The sequence below is a fragment of the Diplotaxodon limnothrissa genome, linkage group LG6 (genome assembly GCF_057381915.1).
Source record: "Diplotaxodon limnothrissa isolate DT_005_m linkage group LG6, D_limnothrissa_male_GT1.1, whole genome shotgun sequence".
Lineage (NCBI taxonomy): Eukaryota > Metazoa > Chordata > Actinopteri > Cichliformes > Cichlidae > Diplotaxodon > Diplotaxodon limnothrissa.
In genome coordinates this window covers 31,793,769-31,815,910 of record NC_140601.1, presented here as the reverse complement: position 1 = coordinate 31,815,910, position 22,142 = coordinate 31,793,769, and the positions used below count along the sequence as shown (strand labels likewise).

The window sequence follows — 22,142 nt, the reverse complement described above, 5'->3', positions numbered from 1 at the left end:
TTTTTTACACAACATTTTACACAAGTTTCAGTATCATGCTTTCCTTGACTTGCCAAATTTCAAATGATGCAGAACAATGAAAAGCAATGTGCATAGGTATGGCTAAAAATACAACTGAGTCAGCAATCAAGCTAAGATGTGCAACAGCCATTAAAAAAAAGAACTTACTGCTAATGTGTTGAATACAATGGTGATTTTGGCCCCTATTATGTGATCTAGGTGGAGCATTTTATTGCTATTTATTATAAATGGAAAAAATACAAATAGGAATTTGGAAACTTGCGTTCCTGTCGAAGCACCAGACATCAGTCTTTAACAGTGTTTGTGGACGTGTGTCTCTAAATTTTCTCATAGCTAAGCTCATGTCCACAAGTGAGGCACGTTTTCTTGTAGAGGTCTTCCTCTTCATCTACAACCTCTTCTGGTCCGTACTCATGCTGGTGAGCGGTGGTGTTTTTGGTCCACATACTGCTCCTTACTGCTCTGCGTAGCTCTGATACACGCACAGAGACACACAGCTGATGTTTAACAATGCTCAGTGTAACCCATTTGGGAGGGGAGAATTTTGGCTCAAAGCAAACACCAACCTTTGACCTTCTTGTTGAAGCGTTTTTGTTTCTGCACCTCTCTGTTCTCTTCTCTTGTTTCTCTGGCTTCTTCTAGAGCTTCCTCTGAACCCCACACCTCCATACATCTTTTCTCCACCTGTAATATACAAAAACCTTTTAGCAGGTCCATAGACTGTACAGGTAAGATGGACACTGGCACCATGATGCCCCCCTTGGAATTGTAAAATTCTGCTTTAAAGTTGAAATTTAAGCATTTCGCTGCAGCCATCTTTGGTTTTGGGTTGAAGCTAATATCTGGAAAACCGAGGACTAGTCAGCCACACTGTAGCTAGTAAATTCTAAATGTTTAAAAGTGATTAATAAGTTACTAAACCAACTGGGAACTAAGTTTTTTTTCATAGATCTTTTTGTAACCAAAGGAATCGCCCCCTGCTGTCCATTAGAAAGACTGCAAGTTTAAATCACTTTTACCATCTTCTTCACTTTAAGATTATGTAAAAGAGACTTTTACATAATCTACAAAACATACACCCTAATACATTTCCTGAACATTTAGCGGTACTTTGGTTTACTCACACCTCAGCCTCTCATTTCTTGGGTAATAGTATTTTCACATTATTTATGTTATCACAAATCTAATGACTAACGATTTTTAACACACAGTGTGTTAAAATTACAGTTAATTGGTAAGCTTGTGTCATAAAACGTGTGCATTGTAAACTTAAAACAAAACAAAACAATTATCTGCTTGTTTTTAGTGAAGATTTACGAACCAATCACTTCACTTTTTTTATATGAATAAAGTTTCACATACATTAAGCTTTTTAAGACAGAAATACTATATTTAAGTTCACAGTGAGCAGTCTAGCCACACAACACTGAATGCTAAAGAATATTAGCATAACGTGAATATAGGTTAAAAAAGTTGTATGAACTGCCCTTCGCATATTTTCATACCTGCAGCTGGAGGTAGAGCTTCATATCTCCCCAACGTGGGTTATGGGGGTTTTTCTTCAGTATAAACCTGAGAGGAGGCTCCCTCTTGTCCAGGTCACAGTCCTTCAGCAGGTAGCACTGCTTAGCCTCAGTCCTGGAGATCAGCTTGTGCTTTTCCTCATTGTCCCTGAAAAGGAAATAGGTTTAAAATAGATCTTTAGTTGTACGACTATATAAAACAAAGTTGACAGTTATACACAAAAAAAGTTTGAGGCAACTAAATGACCAAAACATTGCACTTTAAAGCCCCTAAATACATAGACTGTGATGGACACCAACACAAAATGTTTAGGTATCTTAATGCTTAATATAGAATGCACAAGCAAATACAGTAAATGACAGCAAATCATCCTTTTTTTAAATTTCGTCATGATGAAGCCTTAGTTTAGTTTTGTTTAAAAAAAAAAGGTTCAGTACATGTAACATGTAACATGAGGAGGTGTTAATTCATCCTCCAAATTCTTCCAGATCTCAGGGAGCATGACTGTAAACAGCTGTTAAACACTGGAAATCAGTGAGGCTTGCAGGTGTTTATGGTTCAAAGTTTTAAAATATAAGTCACCAAATAAATCTAATAAATATAAACGTATTAATTGTGCACACAGACTGCAGCAAACACATCAGGTGTGTGTGTAAGTGTATACCTGCAGTTGTCGCACACAGACAGGTCAAAGCTGTTGCTCAGGTACGAGTCCATAAAGGGTTTCTGACATTCATCACACATCAGGTACTCTGGTTCAATCACCGGAGCTGAAAACAACGCAGACCCACAGTGATCAAGAACAAAGGTAAATACAGTTTTTCTCAAATGTTAAAACACAAAAGCCAATCCTGCAACCCAAATGACCAGTAGTCTAAACACATTTACTAAATGTAGCCACCATATTCCAGTACCATAAACGCATGTCACATGAAGACACAATTCACAAAACACAACCCTCTGTACTCATAAATCTAAACACATTTTTCCTTGCTAAAACACATGTTGCAAAACAACTCTGCTCATATTCTCAAATGAAAGCCCATGTGATGCAAAATGCTTGCCACAGTCACCAATCTTTGAACACAGGGAACACACCTGGCGTCATTCACTACACACAATGACTCAAAATTGAAGACACTTGTTGCTAATGCTGTACCCACATGTAAAAGCAAGTTCAGAGTGCACAGTATGCTGAAGGTTCCAAACAAACACAATGGATGAAGGCAGAGTCAGGGGAAGAGGAATTTGATGCAGAGGAGGGAGAAGAGCTGGCCCTGGAAGAAGAGGAGCAGGCCAATGAGGAAGAGGAGTTCAAATGAGAGGAGGAAGAGGAGCGACCAACGAGGAAGAGGAGAAGGCCAACATGGGAGAGGAGAAGGTCCAGGAGGGAGAGCAAGACAACCTCGCACCATCATTACGGACGAGATGCGAGCAACAGCTCAGCGACATGATGCCGCACAGTGATTGTGGTGTGTGTGTAGTGTGAATAACGTAAATAAAAAAACTTCACACCCTGTTCATGTTTTCAAGATTACTGTTGTGTGCAATAGATTCTGTTTTTGCATTGAGTTGTGTTACAGTAGTGTACGTACATGCAGGATTTTCTATAGATTTATACTACTCATATGAAACTCACAAATCTAAATGCCTAATCCTCTGCAGAGATCTACGACGATCCGTTACTGTATAGTTTCTAAAATATGCATTGGCAGTTATGAAACAAAGAACCTTCTCACAAATTGAGCATTGTGTTTTCAATTGTTTTGCTGTAGTGTGTAATGCTGTGTATAGTGTTTACAGTTTTGACAGCTTCGAGCTGCTCTCTTGGTGTGGGAGTTTGAGTTTTGCAGTGGGAAGGTGTGGTTGTGTTTATGTAGCTTTAGAGAAGGGTGTTGTGTTTGGACATTGGGGGACCTGGTGGTAACGTTTGTGACATGTGTTTTAGCATTTGAGAAAAACTGTAATGTAAGTACGAGACGAGCACGTATTTGTCTAACTAAACACACACCTGGCTGATGCACCACTACCTTGATCGTCTGCTCTCCCTCTATATTTCCCTCCTCGTCGATAAAGAACCCAGCTCCCGAGTCGATGGTCTTGGAAACTTTGGCCGCTGTTGCGCCCTCCACAGCGGACAAAGGACGACTCGCAAGACGGGCTTGTCGGAGCATCAACGCCCGCTGCCGGTTCCTCTCGATTTTAGCCCGCATCGCCGGGGAAAGCTCGAGTTTGGGACTCGAAGCACCACCATCCACTGTCTCGGCCTGTGACGGATCCATGGTGCTCTCTAAACACAGCGATCACGGCAGAGCAATGAATTAAATTACTCTGCAGAACTTGCCCCGGTCCCTCTCGCTCCATGCAAAGTCCAGCACTAGATTGTTGTTACAAAACTGACAGCTGAATGCTTCCGGCTTCTTTTTCGTTTGGGTCTTTTGGTGATTTTCAAACAGCTTTCGGGGGCAATACCGCCACCTTCTGTCTGACCCCGTGTGGAGTAAAGCACACCGCTATCGGACTAATAGTAACTGAATTCAAAAACGTCCACATATCTATTTTTTACACTTTATATAATAAAATATTGCATATTCATTTTGATTCTTATGGCTTAGTGATTGTAAAACCAGAAATTCAATATTTCCAATTATTATTATTATTATTATTATTATTATTATTATTATTATTATTATTATTATTATTTTCTAAACTTAGTCAAAAAGAAAGGATACAATGTATCCTTAAATAAAGCTCCCAATGAGCCAGAGTTTCTTAAAATGTTTCAGTTACTCTTTAGTAACAGCTATCCAGACTTTTTCTTCATTCAAAAGAATTGTCGGGCCTGAAACACATACAGTATCTGAAAGTCATGTCTTGAAGAAACAACAGAGACCAGACCCAGGGCCTGACAGGTGTATATGGTCCTTCAGTAGCAACAGGGTTTATGGACCTGATGGTGGATATTAGGAAAGAAGAGCTAAGCAGAGCCTACAGTCATTTGTCAAACACAAGGGAGGCACTGTTATTGTTTGGTGTTACATTTTAGTCAGCGGTCTTGTCAAAATTGATGGATGTACAAACAGAAAAAGTATGGTAAGATTCTGATCCACTGTGTATTATCATCTGGAAAACATCTGATTGGCTGCTCAGATTGGAAGATCAGATTATCTACTAATCAGAAGATTGGTGTTTTCATTACTAGCTGCTCCAGTCTGCATGCCAAAGTATCCTTGTGGAAGATACTGAACCCCGAGTTGCTCTCAGATGCTTTCGTTGTAGTCTGTATAGAAAGCACTTAGGTAGAAATAGCATTTTAAAAAATTGTATGAATGGGTTTAAATGGGTCCATGAGTAATGTCATATAAAGTGCTTTGAATACTCGAGTAGAACAGTGCTACATAAGAACCAGACCATTTACTATTAACAATGATCCCAAAGACACTGGTAATGCAGCGAAAGCATTCCCAAATAGAAAAACACACATTACTATCAGTCATGAATTGGCTTCCCCAGAGCTCAGACCTCAATATTAGTGAAGTTATGTGAGATCATCTTGGCAGAGAGTGGAGCAAAACACCACCAACATCAAAGAAGAGCTTTATATTTGTAAACTTCTTAAAGATTGCCGCAAATTACAGCATCAGCGTAGCATGGCCTGGAGACAATCAGCTTGTGCTTCTGCTGAGTTATTATTAATTTATTATTAATTTATCCAACAGTTATAACCAGTCCTGTCATACTAATGTAAGAGTAAAGCATTTTGACTGGAAAGCGTCATGGAAATGTGAATGTAATTTTTTTTAATTATTTGTAATTTCCAGAAGTATTAGTCAGAGGAATTATGGCTAATATGATATCTCACACCATTCAAAACTCTTTTTCCTAAATAATCTTGCTTTCTTTTTTCTTTCTTTCTTTCTTTTTAAACGATCTCCAATATGAAAAGGAACCTGCACAAAAGTAAAACACTTGCACCCTTAATGGCTTCTAAATATAGTATTTCAAATTATAAATCTTTCTTAATCCTGGTTTTGTGAGAATGTAAACTCATTATCGCTGCACCAGAATGCCACTCATTACGACTTTCACTGACCTAATGCCCTTGAACCTTTACAGGGCAAAACTCATTAGCTTGCGTGTGTCCACACTCAACATTAGTTATATTCAGTTCAGTTATTCAGTTACTCCCTAACAAGCACATTTTAAATGTCATCATACTTATATCTGTATACAACTTCTGTAATCCTAAAACAGTTCCACCCCAAAAATGATCATTCTTTTATAGGAATCAATAGCACACACATTTACTCAGTTACTGACAAAGACACTTGATACATATATGGGAATTTGGCTGGGGTGATTTTGTAGCTTGTTAACTGGCAGACAGGTACTTGAGTTACTCACAACCTAAATTTATAGGTAGTGAGGAAATGTCCTCAGATATCCCCCAAGAACAACCTTTACCGCTGTCCTCAGCTGTCCATTTAATCTTGGTTGCATCTCACTGGTCTTTGCAGCGGGCCATGCCTGCTTTTGTAAGAGGCTTGTGTCTATGTAAAGCAAACCACATCCTGATGGATGACACTGCTAATCTGTGTTATGAGGAAGGTTGAGTGGTAAACTGACCTCCCTATTTACGTGATTTAAATATGTCAATGTCACATTTTGTTAAGAATCTAGCAGGCAAAGTATTCCAAGATCTGCAGAGTAATTCATATGATTTTCATTCACAAATTGCAAATATACTGCAGTTAAATTAGGCTGACAAGGCTGTCGGGAGCATCTATTTCTTAATATTAACTAAAAAAGTTCACCGACATTGATTTTTTTAATTTTTTTTTATTTGACCATATAACATTTTATACAGAGATAAATTATATATGTTTTTACAGTATAATACATGTTTCAAGTAGAACATTATAACATTGTTGTTGAAACTGGTCGGAACGAATCTTTCTAAATGCACTCATTCACATACATTCCTCACATTCTTATGATCCATCAAAGCACGAAAAATGTAGTAGTGATACTGCATAGACTGGCCAAATCTGAGCTGGAGTCTGAGAACATTGTGCTGAGTTTTATAAGCTGCTGTTTGTTATGACTTTGACATACAAACGCTTACAATCACATTAGTCTCAATTAACGATTACAAAAAAGTAGTATACATAAAAATACACAATAAACACACATTTTGACGTTCGGAATAGTTGGTATCAGTTTTATGGAAATAAACTGTACACTTATTTTAAAAAAATAAGAATACAGTTAAAGTACAATGAAAAGAAAAATCAGAAATATATATGCATATATATATATGTACCTGAATAAAGCTGATATTTTTCATGACATCTTTTCAATATTAGCATACAGAATTTTAAAAAAAATCCAAGAATAATTTTAACAAAGATGTGATATATTGTTTCCATTATTTATTTATTTTTTTACTTGTTTTAAATGCTAATGTTTGCACTTCCAAGAATTAACAGCAGAGGGAGGTGATAATGGTCTACAGCTCATTTAACTAGCAAGGACCCCAACCCAAATGACAAAGGTTTATTCAAATGAAGCAACAAGGTAGGCCAGAGACAACGTTTGGGTTTGGGGAAGAATCAGCAGAGGCTGACTAGAGAAAAATGGAAGGGAATGCAGAAATATATGTGTAGGCATTTATAGGTGTATGACTGAAAGGGCATTGTTTGCGGTGTGGACATGCTCCTGAAATTCAGATAAACTATTTTTCATTTCTTCAAGAATTATAAATTATTGCCCAGATTAAAGTCTGCTTCAAATTCTCCTGAGAACCGAGGGGAAAAATTTTTTTCCTTTAGAACTTTTTTTTGTGTCATTTATTTATTTTGAGTATTTTGGCGCAGGTTAGAAGAGATTTTAAGCCATCTGTGGTCTATGCTGTATATGAGGACAGGCGGTTGGTAGCAACAGGTGGTGCAAAATGCTCAAGATGGACAATATGGATACTAACTTGCCTTTTTAGCAAGGCCCCATGTTACTAAATGGGCCACAGTAGTTGGATTTTGCTCATGAAACAACAACAATAGAGTAAAAATTTCGCACCATCAGAGAAAATGCCAAAGAAGTAAAAGCCTTTCTTCAGTTTAACATTTCTTTATTGTATTTTTCTGTAAGTATTTAAAATTACAACCTCCTTAAACATTTCCATTCAATCCCGAAGAAAAAATTTTAACATTTGCATACATTTGAATGGAAACATTGTACTGTGTTTTCTTACTACTACTAGGGATGTAAAATTCCCTGCTTTTTACTCAGCGTTATGTCACTAACTGAACAATGGCTTACAGCCTGTAAGTCTAACAGAAATAACACAAATCTGTGTTATCTTTTACAGTACATTAGTTGTTTTACATCAAAATAATACAGATGAAAAGCAGTGATATCGCTTATATTGAACACTCTTTTTTCAGGAACATATAAGTTGAAAAATAACCTTGAAGTTTAACAAGTAAAATAAAACAACCTCTGTTAATCTTTAGTCCAGCACTCGTTGTCCAAACTGCATCTCTGGGAATCAACCCTTCACTAAAGTCATGCAATGTAAAGGCAGCCAGAACCGAAGAAGTCATGTTCACAAGCTCGTTATAGATAGTTGGGATATACATATTTAGGCAGTACTGACAACCTTAGCCAGTTTTATCCATGTGCAGCAACTATTTAGTATTTGATATGTGCTACAATAGATTTCAGTGGATTCTGCCAAATATGACCCCAAATGTCAAAATGTATTTAAAAACACATAACATTTCTCTGATGTAGCAAAGTACGTGGAGTATTGGACATCGCCCTCATAATGATCTTATATACTAAATATCTGCTTGTAAGAGTAATGATGTCTCATACTTGGTTTGAGACATCTTCATCAACAAACCAAAATCAGCTGAGATCTGAGATCTTCAGCTGACATTTCAATCTGGCTTTTCTTTCACTGACCATCAATTATTTTCAGCATGTTTCAGCCAACACAGGAAACTGCTTGCAGTCACGTCGGAGAAAGAGAATTCTTCTTATTCGATGGCATGAAATCCATAAAAGAAGCACAGGTCTGTTTTCCACGGATAAACACCTGTGATGCACCAGCCTGAATTTGCAAGATTGATTTATGTCACGGCTTCTGCCTAGCTGACATCAACAACCGTGTGTGTGTGTGTGCGTGTGTGTGTGTGTGGGTGCAAACTTGTATGTCTGTGTGTGGACAGTGGCTATGCAGACCTCTACTGTGTGCATATTAAGTGACAGTGTGTATATGTTTGTTTTATGTAATGGTCAATATGTGCTGTTATGCTTAATTTCTGCTGTTTGACCAGCAGTTAACCAGAGTCCCTCCCTCAGACTGTAATGGGGCAGACAATAATTCTGTCCTCCAGCATGACACTGACAACAAGGAAAACAAAGTACAGCAAAAACATAAGTAAGCCCAGACTCTTGCTCATTCTCCACTTGCAAGCGGCAATGGACATGATGACAAACAGCAGCATGAGGAAGAGAAGGACGATGGCGCAGAACAGGCCATTGCTGCTCACCTCCACTGGCTTCAAGTCATTGATAATGTTGAAAATGAGCCAGGGGAATGGCAGACTGGAGGGAGGACAGAGGCATAGAAAAGACAACAGAGAAGAATTGGGTTTTCTTGGCACATTCTTATTTAAAAATGAATGGCTTGTGTGTTCTTGTTTATTGGCAGACTCACCCCACAGTGATGTCAAAGATGTTGGAGCCCACTGAGCTGGACACAGCCATGTCACCGAGGCCCTTTCGAGCTACAATCACACTGGTGATCAAGTCAGGAATTGAAGTGCCAGCTGCTAATATTGTCAAACCCATGATTTCTTCTGTGATCCAGAAAGTTTCTCCAACCTAAAATTAATAATATTCCAACTCAAATCTTCAGTTCTTTTCAGCCACACAAAACCTAAATCTACTAATGTGACAGCATCCTGTCAAGGAAAACATAGGTTAAAGTTATGATAACTCTGTCATTCAGACGTATGCATGAAAGTGAAAGACAGGGCCCCTACACTTCACAGTAATTGTGACGTGACGTTACATTTAGTTTAGTCAACAAGTGTCACTAAGGGCAGAGTTTGTAAGTCTCTCTCTCTCTCTGTGTGTGTGTGTGTGTGTGTGTGTGTGTGTTGCACACTGTATCAGCTGCTCGTGTTCCTCACACAGAATTTCAGAAATTGAGAAATATCTTCTGTATCAGGAAAAATCACCAAGAAGAAACATTTTAAGTTTCAGATGATAAATGTAGCTGATTAGACATGTCCAGTTCTAGCTGTGTGCAGTTTCATGCATTCAGGCTTGCATATTACTGAAAATGATGCACAAAACATTACTTTCTTCAACCTAATAACACTTCTAAAATTAATACATATAGACATGAAGTCTATAAAGAAAAGAGTCCCTGGCTGAAAGAGTGATATATTCTCTTATTTCTTTGTATTAATCAGTTTATTTTTTATGGGTTGACTTTCATCCATCCATTAGTTTCTGGTTATCCAGTACAGGGTTGGACTGGTGCTGGGGCCTATCCCAGTTGTCACAGGGCAAGATATGTGGCCCTGGACCACCAGTCTGTTCCAGAGCTAACATAAAAGACAGCATCAGTCACACTCACATTCACAACTACGGCCAAGACAGAATAACTAACTAGCCTAACATACATGTCTTGGACTCTGGGAAAAACCCGGGGAACACTCACACAGACACAGGTAGAACATCCAACCTCTTTTTTTTTTCATTAATAAATATTTCTGGATAACACACATTCATCTGCATGCATTGAGTTAAATCTGCTATACAAAAAAATAATAATATTTAAATATAATCTAATCCTATTTCAAAAAAATATTATAATATTTTCATTAAAACAAACCTAAGAGAACAATTATATTTCATGTATTTTAGAAGATAAAGGGAATCAGTCCATGGATGCTGCTTTAAAAACTAAAAATGACATGAGGCTTTCAATATCTGAAAATGTACTTATTTACGCATTGCCACTCACAGGTGAGAGCGTAATGACCAATTCTTATTGCACTTTTGGCAATGCTTTTTCACGTGGCGTGCTGCACCTGTAGAAGCTAAATTAGCAGGTGCACTTTGTCAGTAACCTTGTGCTTTTGTCCTGTCACTGCACTTGTGCTCTTAAAATAGAGTGCTACAGGTTGATCTGACTGTGGCTCAAGACAGATTAGCCAGGATTAGTTCCCACGGTCACACATTTAACACCCTGACAGCTGCGCTCTGACGAGAAAGGCCTCAGATATAGTGTGTATAGACAACAAGGCTGTTGTATGCTGCAAACAATCATACTCTAATATTTGTTTGTGAGTGCGTTGTGTGGGAAATACCTGATGAGCCCACCACACCATCAGGTAGGAAAAGAACGCAATCCAAAAGATGGAGCCGAGGAAAGTGACCGGGAAGAACCTTTCTGAGGTCTAAAAAACATAAAATAAAGCAATGTAGCTTCTTAGTCTATCACTTCTTTTTCATCTAACTTAACATGTAAAATCAAGCAGTAGAGAGCATTCAAAGCACAGCCCTATACCCCTAAACTAAAGCTGTGTGTGTTACTCAGTAGAGCTGTGGAGCTCTACTCTATTTTCAAATAGGGTTTCAGTTTGTATTTTCATATTTGGTTATGTGTATATCTACCTCTCTCCTGACATCAGGCAGCGTGAGCCAGAGAGGGAGGATGATTGGCAGGATCAAGAGGTAGGTGATTTGTTTCCTGGGAGTGTCAGGCCATGCCAGGCTCAAAGGCTTGTCTTCATCTTCATCTTCCTCACCACCCTGAGGATTAGGTCATGATCTTACATTGTAATATTGTGCCTATGTTGTACATAAATATATTTGGACATATTTCTTTGGGTAAACATAACTAAATTAAATTTCCTGATTGTTTATAGGTCAAACATTTTGCTTTTGAAAAGGAGTGATGCTTCCATACCTCATCTCCTCCTGCAGCACCATTCATTGGTGGTGTAACTTCCACTGCAACATTTGTACTTTTTGTGATCTTTTTATCAGCTGGAGGTAGAAAGTAAGTAAAAAAAAGTAAGTGCATTTTATTTATATAGCACAGTTAAAAACTGTGCTTAAAACAAGCAATAAAGGGTGTGTTGAAACAAAAAAGAAGAAGAAAGAAACAAGAAAGATAGAGGGACAATACTGACAATAAAAAAAGAGCAATAATATCATGGCAATAATTTATCAATAGTAATTATAATATAGTTAGTTAATATAAAATAACAAATTAGAAATAAAATAATCAAAGATCATGTTTAATCTCCTCTACTGAGAAAAAGAAAAGATAATCTCTTTGTTTACTTTTTTTTTACAAGTATAAAGCAGTTTGTGCATCTTTGTGTAAAACTTCTTGGATGATAACAGATCAGCTGTTCAACTAAAATGTATTAAATGAAATAAATCAGAGATTAATCCACAACCAGAAAAAAAACCCTCTAAATTACAGCCTGACCCATAAATGTATTAATGCAATCACTGTCTATAAAAATATAAAACTTTTGTCATTTTAACTGTTTCTTTAACATCAGTGACGCAAGGGACAGTCACGTTACTTACATTAATGAGGGAAAACATTAAAAAAAAATAAAGATTCAGTCTTCTCGTGAAATGAAAAGGTAGCATTTAGTTTTCCTTTTCAAAGCTTTATTGCCTGAACAATTCTTTCTTGTGTAGCCTGCCCATGATCTATTCCACTATTTTTTAAATTAACATACTGATAAATTTGTGTGCCGTTTCAATCATTCATCTATAAACTGATAAATAATTGCACAACTGATTTGTCACTTTATCGATTGGTGGTTGACCAAAAGTACATTGGCGTTTCAGTATTCACTGGTACACACCTACTCCGTTGGCAGTGGCACCGTCTTCTTTACACTTCTTCTTGGCCATTTTGTGAAGGATTGAAGCCTTCTCTGTAAAATGTCCTAAAACAAAAGAAACAGTCCTTAATGCAACATGTCTTAATGCAAGCTCAATCATCCAGTTATGGAAATCCCAAAAAGTTGATTCTGTTCATTTGGACGTAGCGTTTTCAGTGGGGGAGGCGTTTCGTCACTCATCCAAGTGACTCCTTTAGTCTCAGCTGACTGTAGGTTTCCCAACCCTATAAACAGTACATTTGCACAATGACTGAAACTAGCCCACTGAATGAACAATGTAAATTGTCATGACCATTGATCAGTGGCTATGGTGTCATCATGGAGGCAGATGAAACAATGGTCTCGTATGATGTTACATCTCTCTTAACTTGTGTTGTTTGTAGTTCGTAAGAGATTTCAGGATGGCCCTAACCTCAGCATCAGGACCACTCTCAGCAGAAACAGTGTGTTTGTTCTTGGAACTGTGTCTTCATTACACATATTTCACATACAAGGGTCATTACTACAGGCAGAAATATGGGCATGGAAGAAGTGGAAAAAAGGGCTAGGGTTAGTATTGGAACAGCTGAGACACATTTTTCTAAACACAGCGCCTCTGTTGTTTTTAAACCCCAAAACAGGCTGCACCAAAAATTGGTGTTCCCCAAGGATCTGGTCCCTTGGTATTATACTATAGTATAATGCCAGGAGGATTCCCATGATTTATACATCAGGGAAATCAAACAACCTCTGTTTCAGCCGATGGCACAACACAGAAGAGCCACCTCGTCAGGTCAGGACTCCTCAGTCTATTTACACATACAGGCCAGTGGACACTCTTTCAGTAAGGAGGACATACACATCCTGGACAGGGAGGAACGCTGGTTTGAGCGGGGAGTCAAGGAGGCCAAGGGAAGGACCGTCTCTGAATCAAGGAGAAGGCCTAAGGGTGCATCTTTATTGCAATGCTGTGATTGCAGCCATTCTGCAACTCTCTTAACTGTCTATGCTCTTAAGCCTAATCCTAGATATAAACCTTTCATAGGATATCCTTTTGATCTTGGGCTAGGCTTAATCTGTTTCTTGGAAACCTGAAGTTATTAACTTTTATTTAATCTCAAGAAAAGTCACATTTGAATTTGTTGTGGTGAGGGAATGTAATCTTTATGTCAGCACATTGTATGTGTCACATTCTGTGTTTATTTGAAACATTTCGAATTTGGGAAGATTATAATGTTTGTGAGAGTGTACGTGATTTGTATCTGCGCATGCTCACTCATACCCTCATTACTGAGGGGATCCAGTGTGTGTATCATGAGCTGGAAGATGCTGTTTCTCATCAGCGAGTTGTGTAGAGAAGCACAGCTGCCTTCCCTCTGCAGCCTGGGTTTAGCCTGTAAAACATAAAAGCACAAATACCAAATGTTTTTATGGATTCAAATGTAAATGCACACTTATTTTACGCATCATTATTTCTCTCTGTGTCCACTCATGGGCTTATTATAGTCTTAAACCATTGTCAGGTGGAGCCGGTCACAGCTTCAGTTCTTTAAATAAATACAATTAAATTTGCAATGTTCCAAAGGGGAAAAGAAAGATAATAAGACGTTAAGCTACTATTTAAAAATTAAATGAAAGCACAAGAAACACATTTTTAAATAAACATTTTTGAAAGATTTGAAATATAGTGAAATATAGAAGCGGTATACTATGTTATGCTTATAAAACAGTACAAATAAACTTACCGTAAGCTTGTTCTCGTCATCACTTGGGGCATTTACCTTTAGGAAAGAACACAGAAACAATAATATAATAAAAATATAATAATAGACATAATAATAGATTACTGTAATGGAGAATATAATAAACATATTAAATATGTAGTCAGTATATTCAGTATATTTAATAAAATGCCACCAACACTTTTTGTATTTGTGGCACTGGATTGGATTGCATTTAAACAAATGTTAATTAAAATAAACATGGAAATGGTGATGGACTAGGGAAAGAATAGGACCTCAGCTTGAGTTATTCACAAAGCACTTTGGAAGGCATTTTTAGATCAAGTATATGTAAATTATTTCTAACAGCAGGGAGGGTAAAGACACCATTAATCAAGTAATTATGCAAAAATGAAAAGATTAAAAAATATTTACTCAAGATTTATCATCACCTTCTTTTTCAGTATCCCAGCTATTTTAGAATCAGAATCAGAATCAGAATACTTTATTCATCCCGAGGGAAATTAGATGTATAACTTCAGTGGAGATTACATCACGTTGTTCATGTCCAGTATTTATTTAAACTTCCTCATGAAAGCAAACCATTGCACGTTTTAGGTATCTTTCCAACACGAAGACTACACACACAGGAGGATCTCACACTAATCTCAATCCCAGCCATGTCACTTTATAGCTACATACATACATACATGTCAAAGCTCCCTCAGTCCTAACTCACACTGTGCCACTGAGGTATACACGCCGTGGTGAAAGAAAACAAAAAAGCTGGATTTTACTCCAGAAAAACTAGCAAGGATAAAACAAAGAAAAGAAAACATGCACACAGACTAAAAGGACAAACCATGAGCAGCATAACTACAAACTACAAAACCATTTGGCTTTGGAGGGGGGAAAAAATCACAAATTGGATTCATATTAAAGGCTATAGAAGATTTTTTGCACCATTTCCAAGGTGAAAGGCAAATTAAAATAATATAAATTCTCAGTGTTTACTGTTCCAAAGTTGTCTCCCAAAATATTACTTCTGACAGGTTTGTATAAACATGATAATCCTGTATTTTTACTCACTTTGTTCCAAAGATGTAAATCTTATTAAAGGTAAAATAGCTTCCAAAGAACCAAAGAACAAGATAAATGAGAAGATATAGTTACTATCCTGAGTGCAATTAAAGCTCCATTAGCAAAGCAACAGCCAAAAAAAACCCAAAAACCATTTAGACGAATATTAGATTACGTAATATAGATTTTCTGGTCCTTTTACCTATTTGTTGTGTGATTGTGCTTGTCTGTTGTTTATAATCATGACAGTGTGGTCCAGAAACCTGACTGGGTCACAACTGTGCAAGAGGAAGCCATGGTACCATAAAGTAGTGTAAATGATGGTAAATGGCCTGTATTTGTACTGGTAAATGATGCAAGTGACATCATAATAAAGTACAGTTTCAATACTGGATGTGGTCCAAGACCTCATTGTTGTCACTGCTGGTGTGATCTTATTGCTAAATGGTCTCCACTTAATCTAAATGAGGCGTTTTACAAACACAGAGTGAACATGCTAAACTCAACAACAGAGGGTTTTCTAACTAACTTGATGGTTGGTTTTGTTTTTAACAACAGGTACCCTTCCTGCCACAACACCAAAATGGAATTTATGTCTCCAAATGAAACAAAACCAGCAACATTTCACTTGCCAAGCAAAAGCTTAAACCATTAAACCGGCACACTCTGGAGCCACAAAGTCATCTTATACTCAACAAGTATCTCATGAACAAAATCGAGCACTAAAGTGGTCTCTGAGAAATATACAAACACAGACAAAATACCACACCTGGCACGTTTTCATGACTGAGTCTTCAGAGATTGAGCAGATAATCCCTTTAATTAAAACACCTGCCGCTGCTAGGGTTGCTAAACCAAGACACGGGTGGTTAAGTATTGTTTTTTGAAGTCATCACTACCAAATTGCTCTGGTCCACCTGGTTGTTTGGTAATAACAATTGTGTCTAATCTTGATAGAGATCAGTTTTCAATTTAAATCTAGTAAAACTATGTATCTTATCAGTCAGAGCCTTTTCTTCCTTTTTATATTGTTGTGAGTTCAAACATTGTATCATATTTCTCATTAGACTTATTAAACTCAGCTAAACAACATAATTTTAGAAAGTTTTGGCCAATCTTCTAAAACCATTTGATGGTTGAAGATGGAAGATGTGAATACTTCACAGCATTCATCTTACCCTTGTAACAAAAAAATATATATAAAATGAAATAATAATATGGATGATGATGATGATGATGATGATGATGATGATGATGATGATGATGATGATGATGATAATGGTAATAATAATGATGGTGACGATAGCGAGAAAAACATGGTCAAATGAAGGACCAAACCTAAAGTTAAGGAAGCTTGCCTTTTGTTGTCACCTGTCTTTCTTGGCCTCGTGATTTCTGAGCACTGTAAGCAGAAGCCAGCTTGGCATTAGGTCATGTTAGCTAATGCTCACATGGCTCATAAGAGTGGTTGCATGACAGAAGACACTTGCAGCCTGCTGTAGAATCTGTTGAGCCTGAAGCTGTTCTTTGGTAATTCCTCTTTGAAAGAAGCATTTTTTTTTTTATTTCAATTTATTTTCTGATTGAAGTTGTTAATTAGATACTGCAATCTGACAAGTAACTATCATTTATAAAGTTTGGGTGTTTTTTTGCATTTTACATAACATATTACTTTTTTACCAAGCTCTTATTATGTGTCATAATAACAAAATCATCTCCTGCTACCCAAATGAAATGCATGCACTGAGCAAACCAACTTGAAAAAGTCCAGTGTACATACAAAATACAAGCTTCACAGCACTATGAGCATAACTGCAGGCAGAGAATGAACTGTGCAGGATTGTTTCTCTCTGAGATCTGCTGATTCCTGCTCCTCCAGGTACCACCTGACTATTATTAGTGGCTCTAATAGGATTAGAGAGCATTAACCTGAGGGATTATTTAGGAGCTACCAACACATGAGAGCAAGACAGCTTGACATCCAGTGCTGGACAGCAAAAGAAGAAAGCTGTTCTTTGGTTCAAGTGAGGCAGCTTGGGGAACAGCTGATTCCCAGAAGGGCACAGATGTCAAACAGAGCTTCTGTAATAACAGTGATATTAAGTTTGATTAGCACACATGTGTATGTAATCAAAGGTTTAAATAATTCAGTATGAACTAAAATATAACAACTCTACAATGGAAATTAATTCTTAAGAAATTGTGTTGAAAAAGCTTAAATATATTTATATCATACTTCATATGCCATTTGCCATTAATGGCAAAAATGCTGAAATAAAACCACTTGGAGTAATATTTGGAGAACATTTTGTCTTGTTTAGACCTACAAGAAAATTTCATGGGCGGAACTTTAAAGCAAATACCATCACATCAGAGGTCAAGAGCTAATATGCAATGTGAAATGTGAGTATTACTGAAGCAGCATGTATAGCAATGGATTGAATATGACCCTGATGGACTGATAGTGGACGATGGCAGATGAGGTTACACACATATGATTAAGAAATCGCAGAGCAACAGATTCAACTCCAGCTGTACCCAAACAATAATAGGATAGATGGTGAGTCACTGAACAACTGTTTCTGATTCCATTTGTTTAAATGATTAACGATGTGAATAACGACAGAAACTGATGCTTAAATTAAAAAAAAAAAACAGGGCCAAACATTACTCTATCATAGATAACAGCTCCCGCCCACTTTTTTTCTAATGTGAGGACACAGCTGGGAGAGCTAAATGAGGGACAGGACTTAACAGAGCAGAGAAATGCACACGGAGGTTTGTACTAGTACTTTTCCTTCTCACATCATTGCTTCAGTTTTGGCATTTTAGACTATATGGAATACATGAAGGAATTAACAATAAAAGAGTCCAATTGATGGTTAAGTCATCACAAAAAAATCTTAGTGTGGCACTTTGGTGGCAATTTCTGCATGACATGCCTTTTCCTGTTATTATCTGAAATAAATTGTAAAGTGAGTGTATATGTTAAATCTGTTCAAGCAAAACTTTGTGGTTAAGTAGTTTGGACCACCAACTTGGCTGATGCAAGTCTTTGGCAAATGTTCAATAATACCTGTGATGATCTCGATAGATGGGAATACAGTAAAACCCTAATGAAAAATACAAAATTTGAATGAAATTAAATGCATGACAGATTAATCTAATCTTTAACTTACTTAAGTTTTCAAACATAAAAAATCTTAAGTCTTGTAATCCAGTTTAAATGGGGACATTGACTGGCTCTGTTACATCACTACTGTTCTAAGAGCCCTGCTGGACTCTGGTCTGAACTCCATTACTAAAAGTAATGATTAAAGATGAAGCCTGGTCTTAGTCAGCATGAATATGGTGTAATCTGGCTGTCTATCAAACATCATCTGAAGTACACAGGTGCACAAATGTTTATATCCTTTGAAAGTGAAATTAAGGAGATTTTGATGGATGATAGAATGCAGTCTGTTTAGTACTCAGGTCTCTTTTAACACCCTCTCAAATTCTCAAACCATGAATACTATTATTCTAAGGCTCAGCAGTCTATGTAAGTTTTCCCTGTTATGTAATTTACTTGAAAAATTTTAAACAACAAAATGACAAGAGCAACAACAACAACAACAACAACAACAAACTAAACCATTTTGAAGCTTATACTTTGTACCACTCCTTTCCTATGCAAATCAAGTGTTGCTGGAGAAGATTCAGTGTCCTTTTTCTTTGTTTACCTATTTACAGTGCACTTTTCTTGGTTAATTTTATATACATGTTGTTGTTTTTTTTGATTAATTGATTTCATGTAAATCATTCAATCTATCTATCAATCAATCAGTTTCTTCATTTCAAATTAGGCATTTTTCTTTCTGAGAAACTCCCTAGTTTTAGTATCCGAGATGTAAGACTCATTCTCCTGATACACTCTTTTAATTTAAAGTCTTCATGGTTGTTTGACCCAGTAGATTGAAGTGTGGATGAAATCTTTTGTGAAATTTTTTGGCATTTCTATTTACTTATTTATTTATTTATGTTTTACGTTTTGGAACTTAACCTTGGAAGAATATTTATAGACTATACAAAGCTGTCGCTTGACAATGATCAAGGGTGTTGTGGAGTAGAAAACATCTGGGTAAGAGTAGGGAGGATAAATGGATGGATGGATGGATGGATGGATGGATGGATGGATGGATGGATGGATGGGTGGAGTCAGCTCACCTTCTGTGCATTCTCCAGCTCGTCCACCTGGTTGCTGCCCAAAATGCTTCTGATGATCAATTCGCATTTGGGATTGAACTTCATGAAAGTTACATAGAAGGTGTAGAATAGCAGCAGACTAACACTTTCTTCCAACACAATTTGATTATCCAAAAAGAAATAGATGAGCATGAGCAAGCCAACGATATAGAATGAGACATCTCTGAACAGAGGCCACCAGGTGAGATTCAGCACCTCTTTGGAGAACAAGGCGCACATCCCAATTACAAATAGGATGTTGAAGACAGCCGATCCCACAATGGTACCAATACCCACATTGCTGTGGGAGATGAAGACTCCTATAATAGATGTGAAGAGTTCTGGGGCAGACCCACCTGCAGCCATAAAGGTGGCTCCTGCTACATCATCAGAGATCTCCAGCTTCTCTGTGATGACCGTGAGTGCAGGAACAAAGAACTCATCACAGACAATGGCTAAAGCTATGAACATGTACAACATGCCAAACATATGAAGCACTACGTAGCCCTGGCGCCTGTCCTCCACACTGAAATAGTCCGTTGGGTAGTCCCCATGATTCATCTCTATACTGGAGGATTTCATGGCCACTGGTGTATCCTCTGGTGCTGCTGAAAGGTTCCGGTACTGCAGAAGAGTTCTATGGGGCATTGCTCCCTCAGCTGAGCGTTCAGCAGCTGAATCTACCTGAGTGGTCACTGATTTGGCCAGCATCAAGGCACTCCATAAACAGACTGTGCAGACAACCACCAGGCTGATGATAAAGCCCAAAATCCGTCCAGGCCGTAGCTTTCTCTTGACACCATGGTACAAGTGCATGGTACTCCTACTTTGAGGGCCCAGGCGAGGTGGTGAGCTGGAATATGCTATCAGGTCTTGATTTCTTATGGGTAGGATGAAATCCATTCTGTTTGGTGCAGGTTGTCAGAGTGGAAGTGTCTGGAATCCCCCAAAAGCTGGGTTGGTGGTGATATTGGCTATAAGGGTGGGGGTTTGACAGGCCACGGCGGTTTACCAATTGGTTTGCATACTGCTGCCAGGTTTAAACACAACGGAAGCCCTTCAGTCTGATTCCAGGATCTATGCCATTTAAAGGTTTCCCCATATTACACACTGCAAGACAGAGAAAACAGAAGTTATAATACAAGTGTGCAAATGAAATATAGACATAAAAAGATATGCATAATAATTAACTATTTATCTATCAAATGGAAATCACACGAGCCGTCCAATGACAATAATAATCAGCAATTTTGATGAGTATCCTTTTTTTCCTTTTATTTCTTTCCTTAAAAAAAACAAACATTTTCACTCCTGCTATTAGCTTTACTGTGGCCTCCTTGGCTCGAGTATGCCCATTCACCTACTTCTTTGCTATTTCTCAGAGAGAAACTTTGTTGGTTTAACTTTACTCAAGTGTTTGATGAGTTGTTCCCTTCTGATTCTTTAGTCTTTCAAGCATTCTTGTTTCCTTTCAAGCATCCCTGCAAGTATTGTTTTTGTAACAGTGTCACAAACTAAAACCCTTGTTAAAAAGCAGCTTCAGAAATAGCTATTCTCAAATCTAGAGTAAATCATATTTTATTCAAACACATAAATCTTCAAATATATAATTTTATTTTGGTAGAACTTAATTTTAAATAACAGTTAAAATCACATATAGCAACATTTTTTTTTCACTTGTAGTTTTTGTAATTTTGGTGTTGTAATTGGTCCTGAGAAGATGCAGTGAAAGCTTTTCTTTAACTGTAGCTAGAACATTAGTGAAATCGCATTAGAGAGCTTTTTAATCCCCCATAGGATATACTTAGATTAGCCTCACGTCCTGCACACAGGTACCAAAAGGTAGGCACCAACAAAATGAACAGAATGAAAAATGAGACCTGATGAGATTATTTTGCACATTAGAGTTATTAAACATTTATTCTATTCTACAAAAGCAACAATAATCTCTGAAGTCTTACAATTTTGTGCAGTCTCATTTCTATCATTTAAATGTTTTAAACAAGCAACAATTTGCTGTCAGATGAATACTAAATCTTTTAGGTTATTAGAGTGAAGACAAATTGCAGCTACACACCAAACACACACATTCATCTTTTAGGTTCTCATACCACTCTTGGATATCTCCAGTTCAGTGGAGAAAAGTACAGCAGTCAACAGCTTGTCAGATCCTGAATCTCTGAGTGAATATTCCTGTAAATTGACTCTTAAAACAAAATGATCCCAGGTGTTCAGTGCAGGTCTCAACAGTAAGTCCTCGGTGAGATTTTCTTCTCTAAGCACAGAAAGCTTCAGGACAGCATGTCCTGAAGGAGCTCCTCCCTCTTTTTCAGTGTTCCTCCCCCATTGACACTGGCCACCTCCTTTTACTTTCTCCTCCTTCCTTGTCCTCTCTGTCGCCAAGTCACTGTTAAAAAATGAGGATCACTATATATGTCAATCGTATCTGCTTCCTCTGGCCACCCTTCCTATCGCCCCACCTCTCCAAATCACCTGCATAATTCCTTCCTAGCTCTACAAACAAGTGAACAGATAATGGATTGAGAACAATAAGCTTACAGCTTGATGAGGCTGAAATTATCAGATCACAGTCTTGTGTATAAAGCGCTTGAAAATGATCCTACTTACTCTGTTATGCAAT

At 37.5% G+C, this 22,142-nt stretch overlaps 2 protein-coding genes across 3 annotated transcripts; both read right to left on the bottom strand.

Moving 5' to 3' along the window:
- Positions 1 to 290: 290 nt before the first annotated feature.
- xpa (xeroderma pigmentosum, complementation group A) lies at positions 291 to 3,827 on the bottom strand. The gene is made up of 5 exons (XM_085356162.1): positions 3,557 to 3,827; positions 2,210 to 2,315; positions 1,527 to 1,692; positions 588 to 705; positions 291 to 493 (listed from the first exon to the last, which is right to left on the bottom strand). The coding sequence occupies exons 1-5, from the start codon at positions 3,825 to 3,827 to the stop codon at positions 339 to 341; spliced, it is 816 nt and encodes a 271-aa protein (XP_085212288.1). The 3' UTR covers positions 291 to 338.
- A 5,079-nt stretch (positions 3,828 to 8,906) lies between these two features.
- Positions 8,907 to 20,404, bottom strand: LOC146630872 (sodium/potassium/calcium exchanger 2-like). 2 transcript variants are annotated; one of them, XM_085356160.1, is made up of 9 exons: positions 19,484 to 20,404; positions 14,222 to 14,257; positions 13,753 to 13,870; positions 12,459 to 12,542; positions 11,537 to 11,616; positions 11,242 to 11,379; positions 10,935 to 11,024; positions 9,269 to 9,435; positions 8,907 to 9,156 (listed from the first exon to the last, which is right to left on the bottom strand). In XM_085356160.1, the coding sequence occupies exons 1-9, from the start codon at positions 20,402 to 20,404 to the stop codon at positions 8,907 to 8,909; spliced, it is 1,884 nt and encodes a 627-aa protein (XP_085212286.1). The 2 variants fall into 2 exon arrangements, with proteins under 2 accessions (XP_085212286.1, XP_085212287.1); XM_085356161.1 differs by having other exon boundaries at positions 13,759 to 13,870.
- Positions 20,405 to 22,142: the final 1,738 nt, after the last annotated feature.

What these genes read in the sequence shown, in the direction of transcription:
- xpa (XM_085356162.1), bottom strand. Translation starts at nt 3,827, where the DNA reads ATGGATCCGTCACAGGCCGAGACAGTGGATGGTGGTGCTTCGAGTCCC. An exon ending in TCTGTGTGCGACAACTGCAG is followed by an intron (nt 1,693 to 2,209) that starts GTATACACTTAC and finishes TTTCCTTTTCAG; the next exon opens with GGACAATGAGGAAAAGCACA. An exon ending in CTTCAACAAGAAGGTCAAAG is followed by an intron (nt 494 to 587) that starts GTTGGTGTTTGC and finishes TGCGTGTATCAG; the next exon opens with AGCTACGCAGAGCAGTAAGG.
- LOC146630872 (XM_085356160.1), bottom strand. Translation starts at nt 20,404, where the DNA reads ATGGATTTCATCCTACCCATAAGAAATCAAGACCTGATAGCATATTCC. An exon ending in CCTCAGTAATGAGGGTATGA is followed by an intron (nt 12,543 to 13,752) that starts GTGAGCATGCGC and finishes CTTTTGTTTTAG; the next exon opens with GACATTTTACAGAGAAGGCT. An exon ending in TGGTGTGGTGGGCTCATCAG is followed by an intron (nt 9,436 to 10,934) that starts GTATTTCCCACA and finishes TATTAATTTTAG; the next exon opens with GTTGGAGAAACTTTCTGGAT.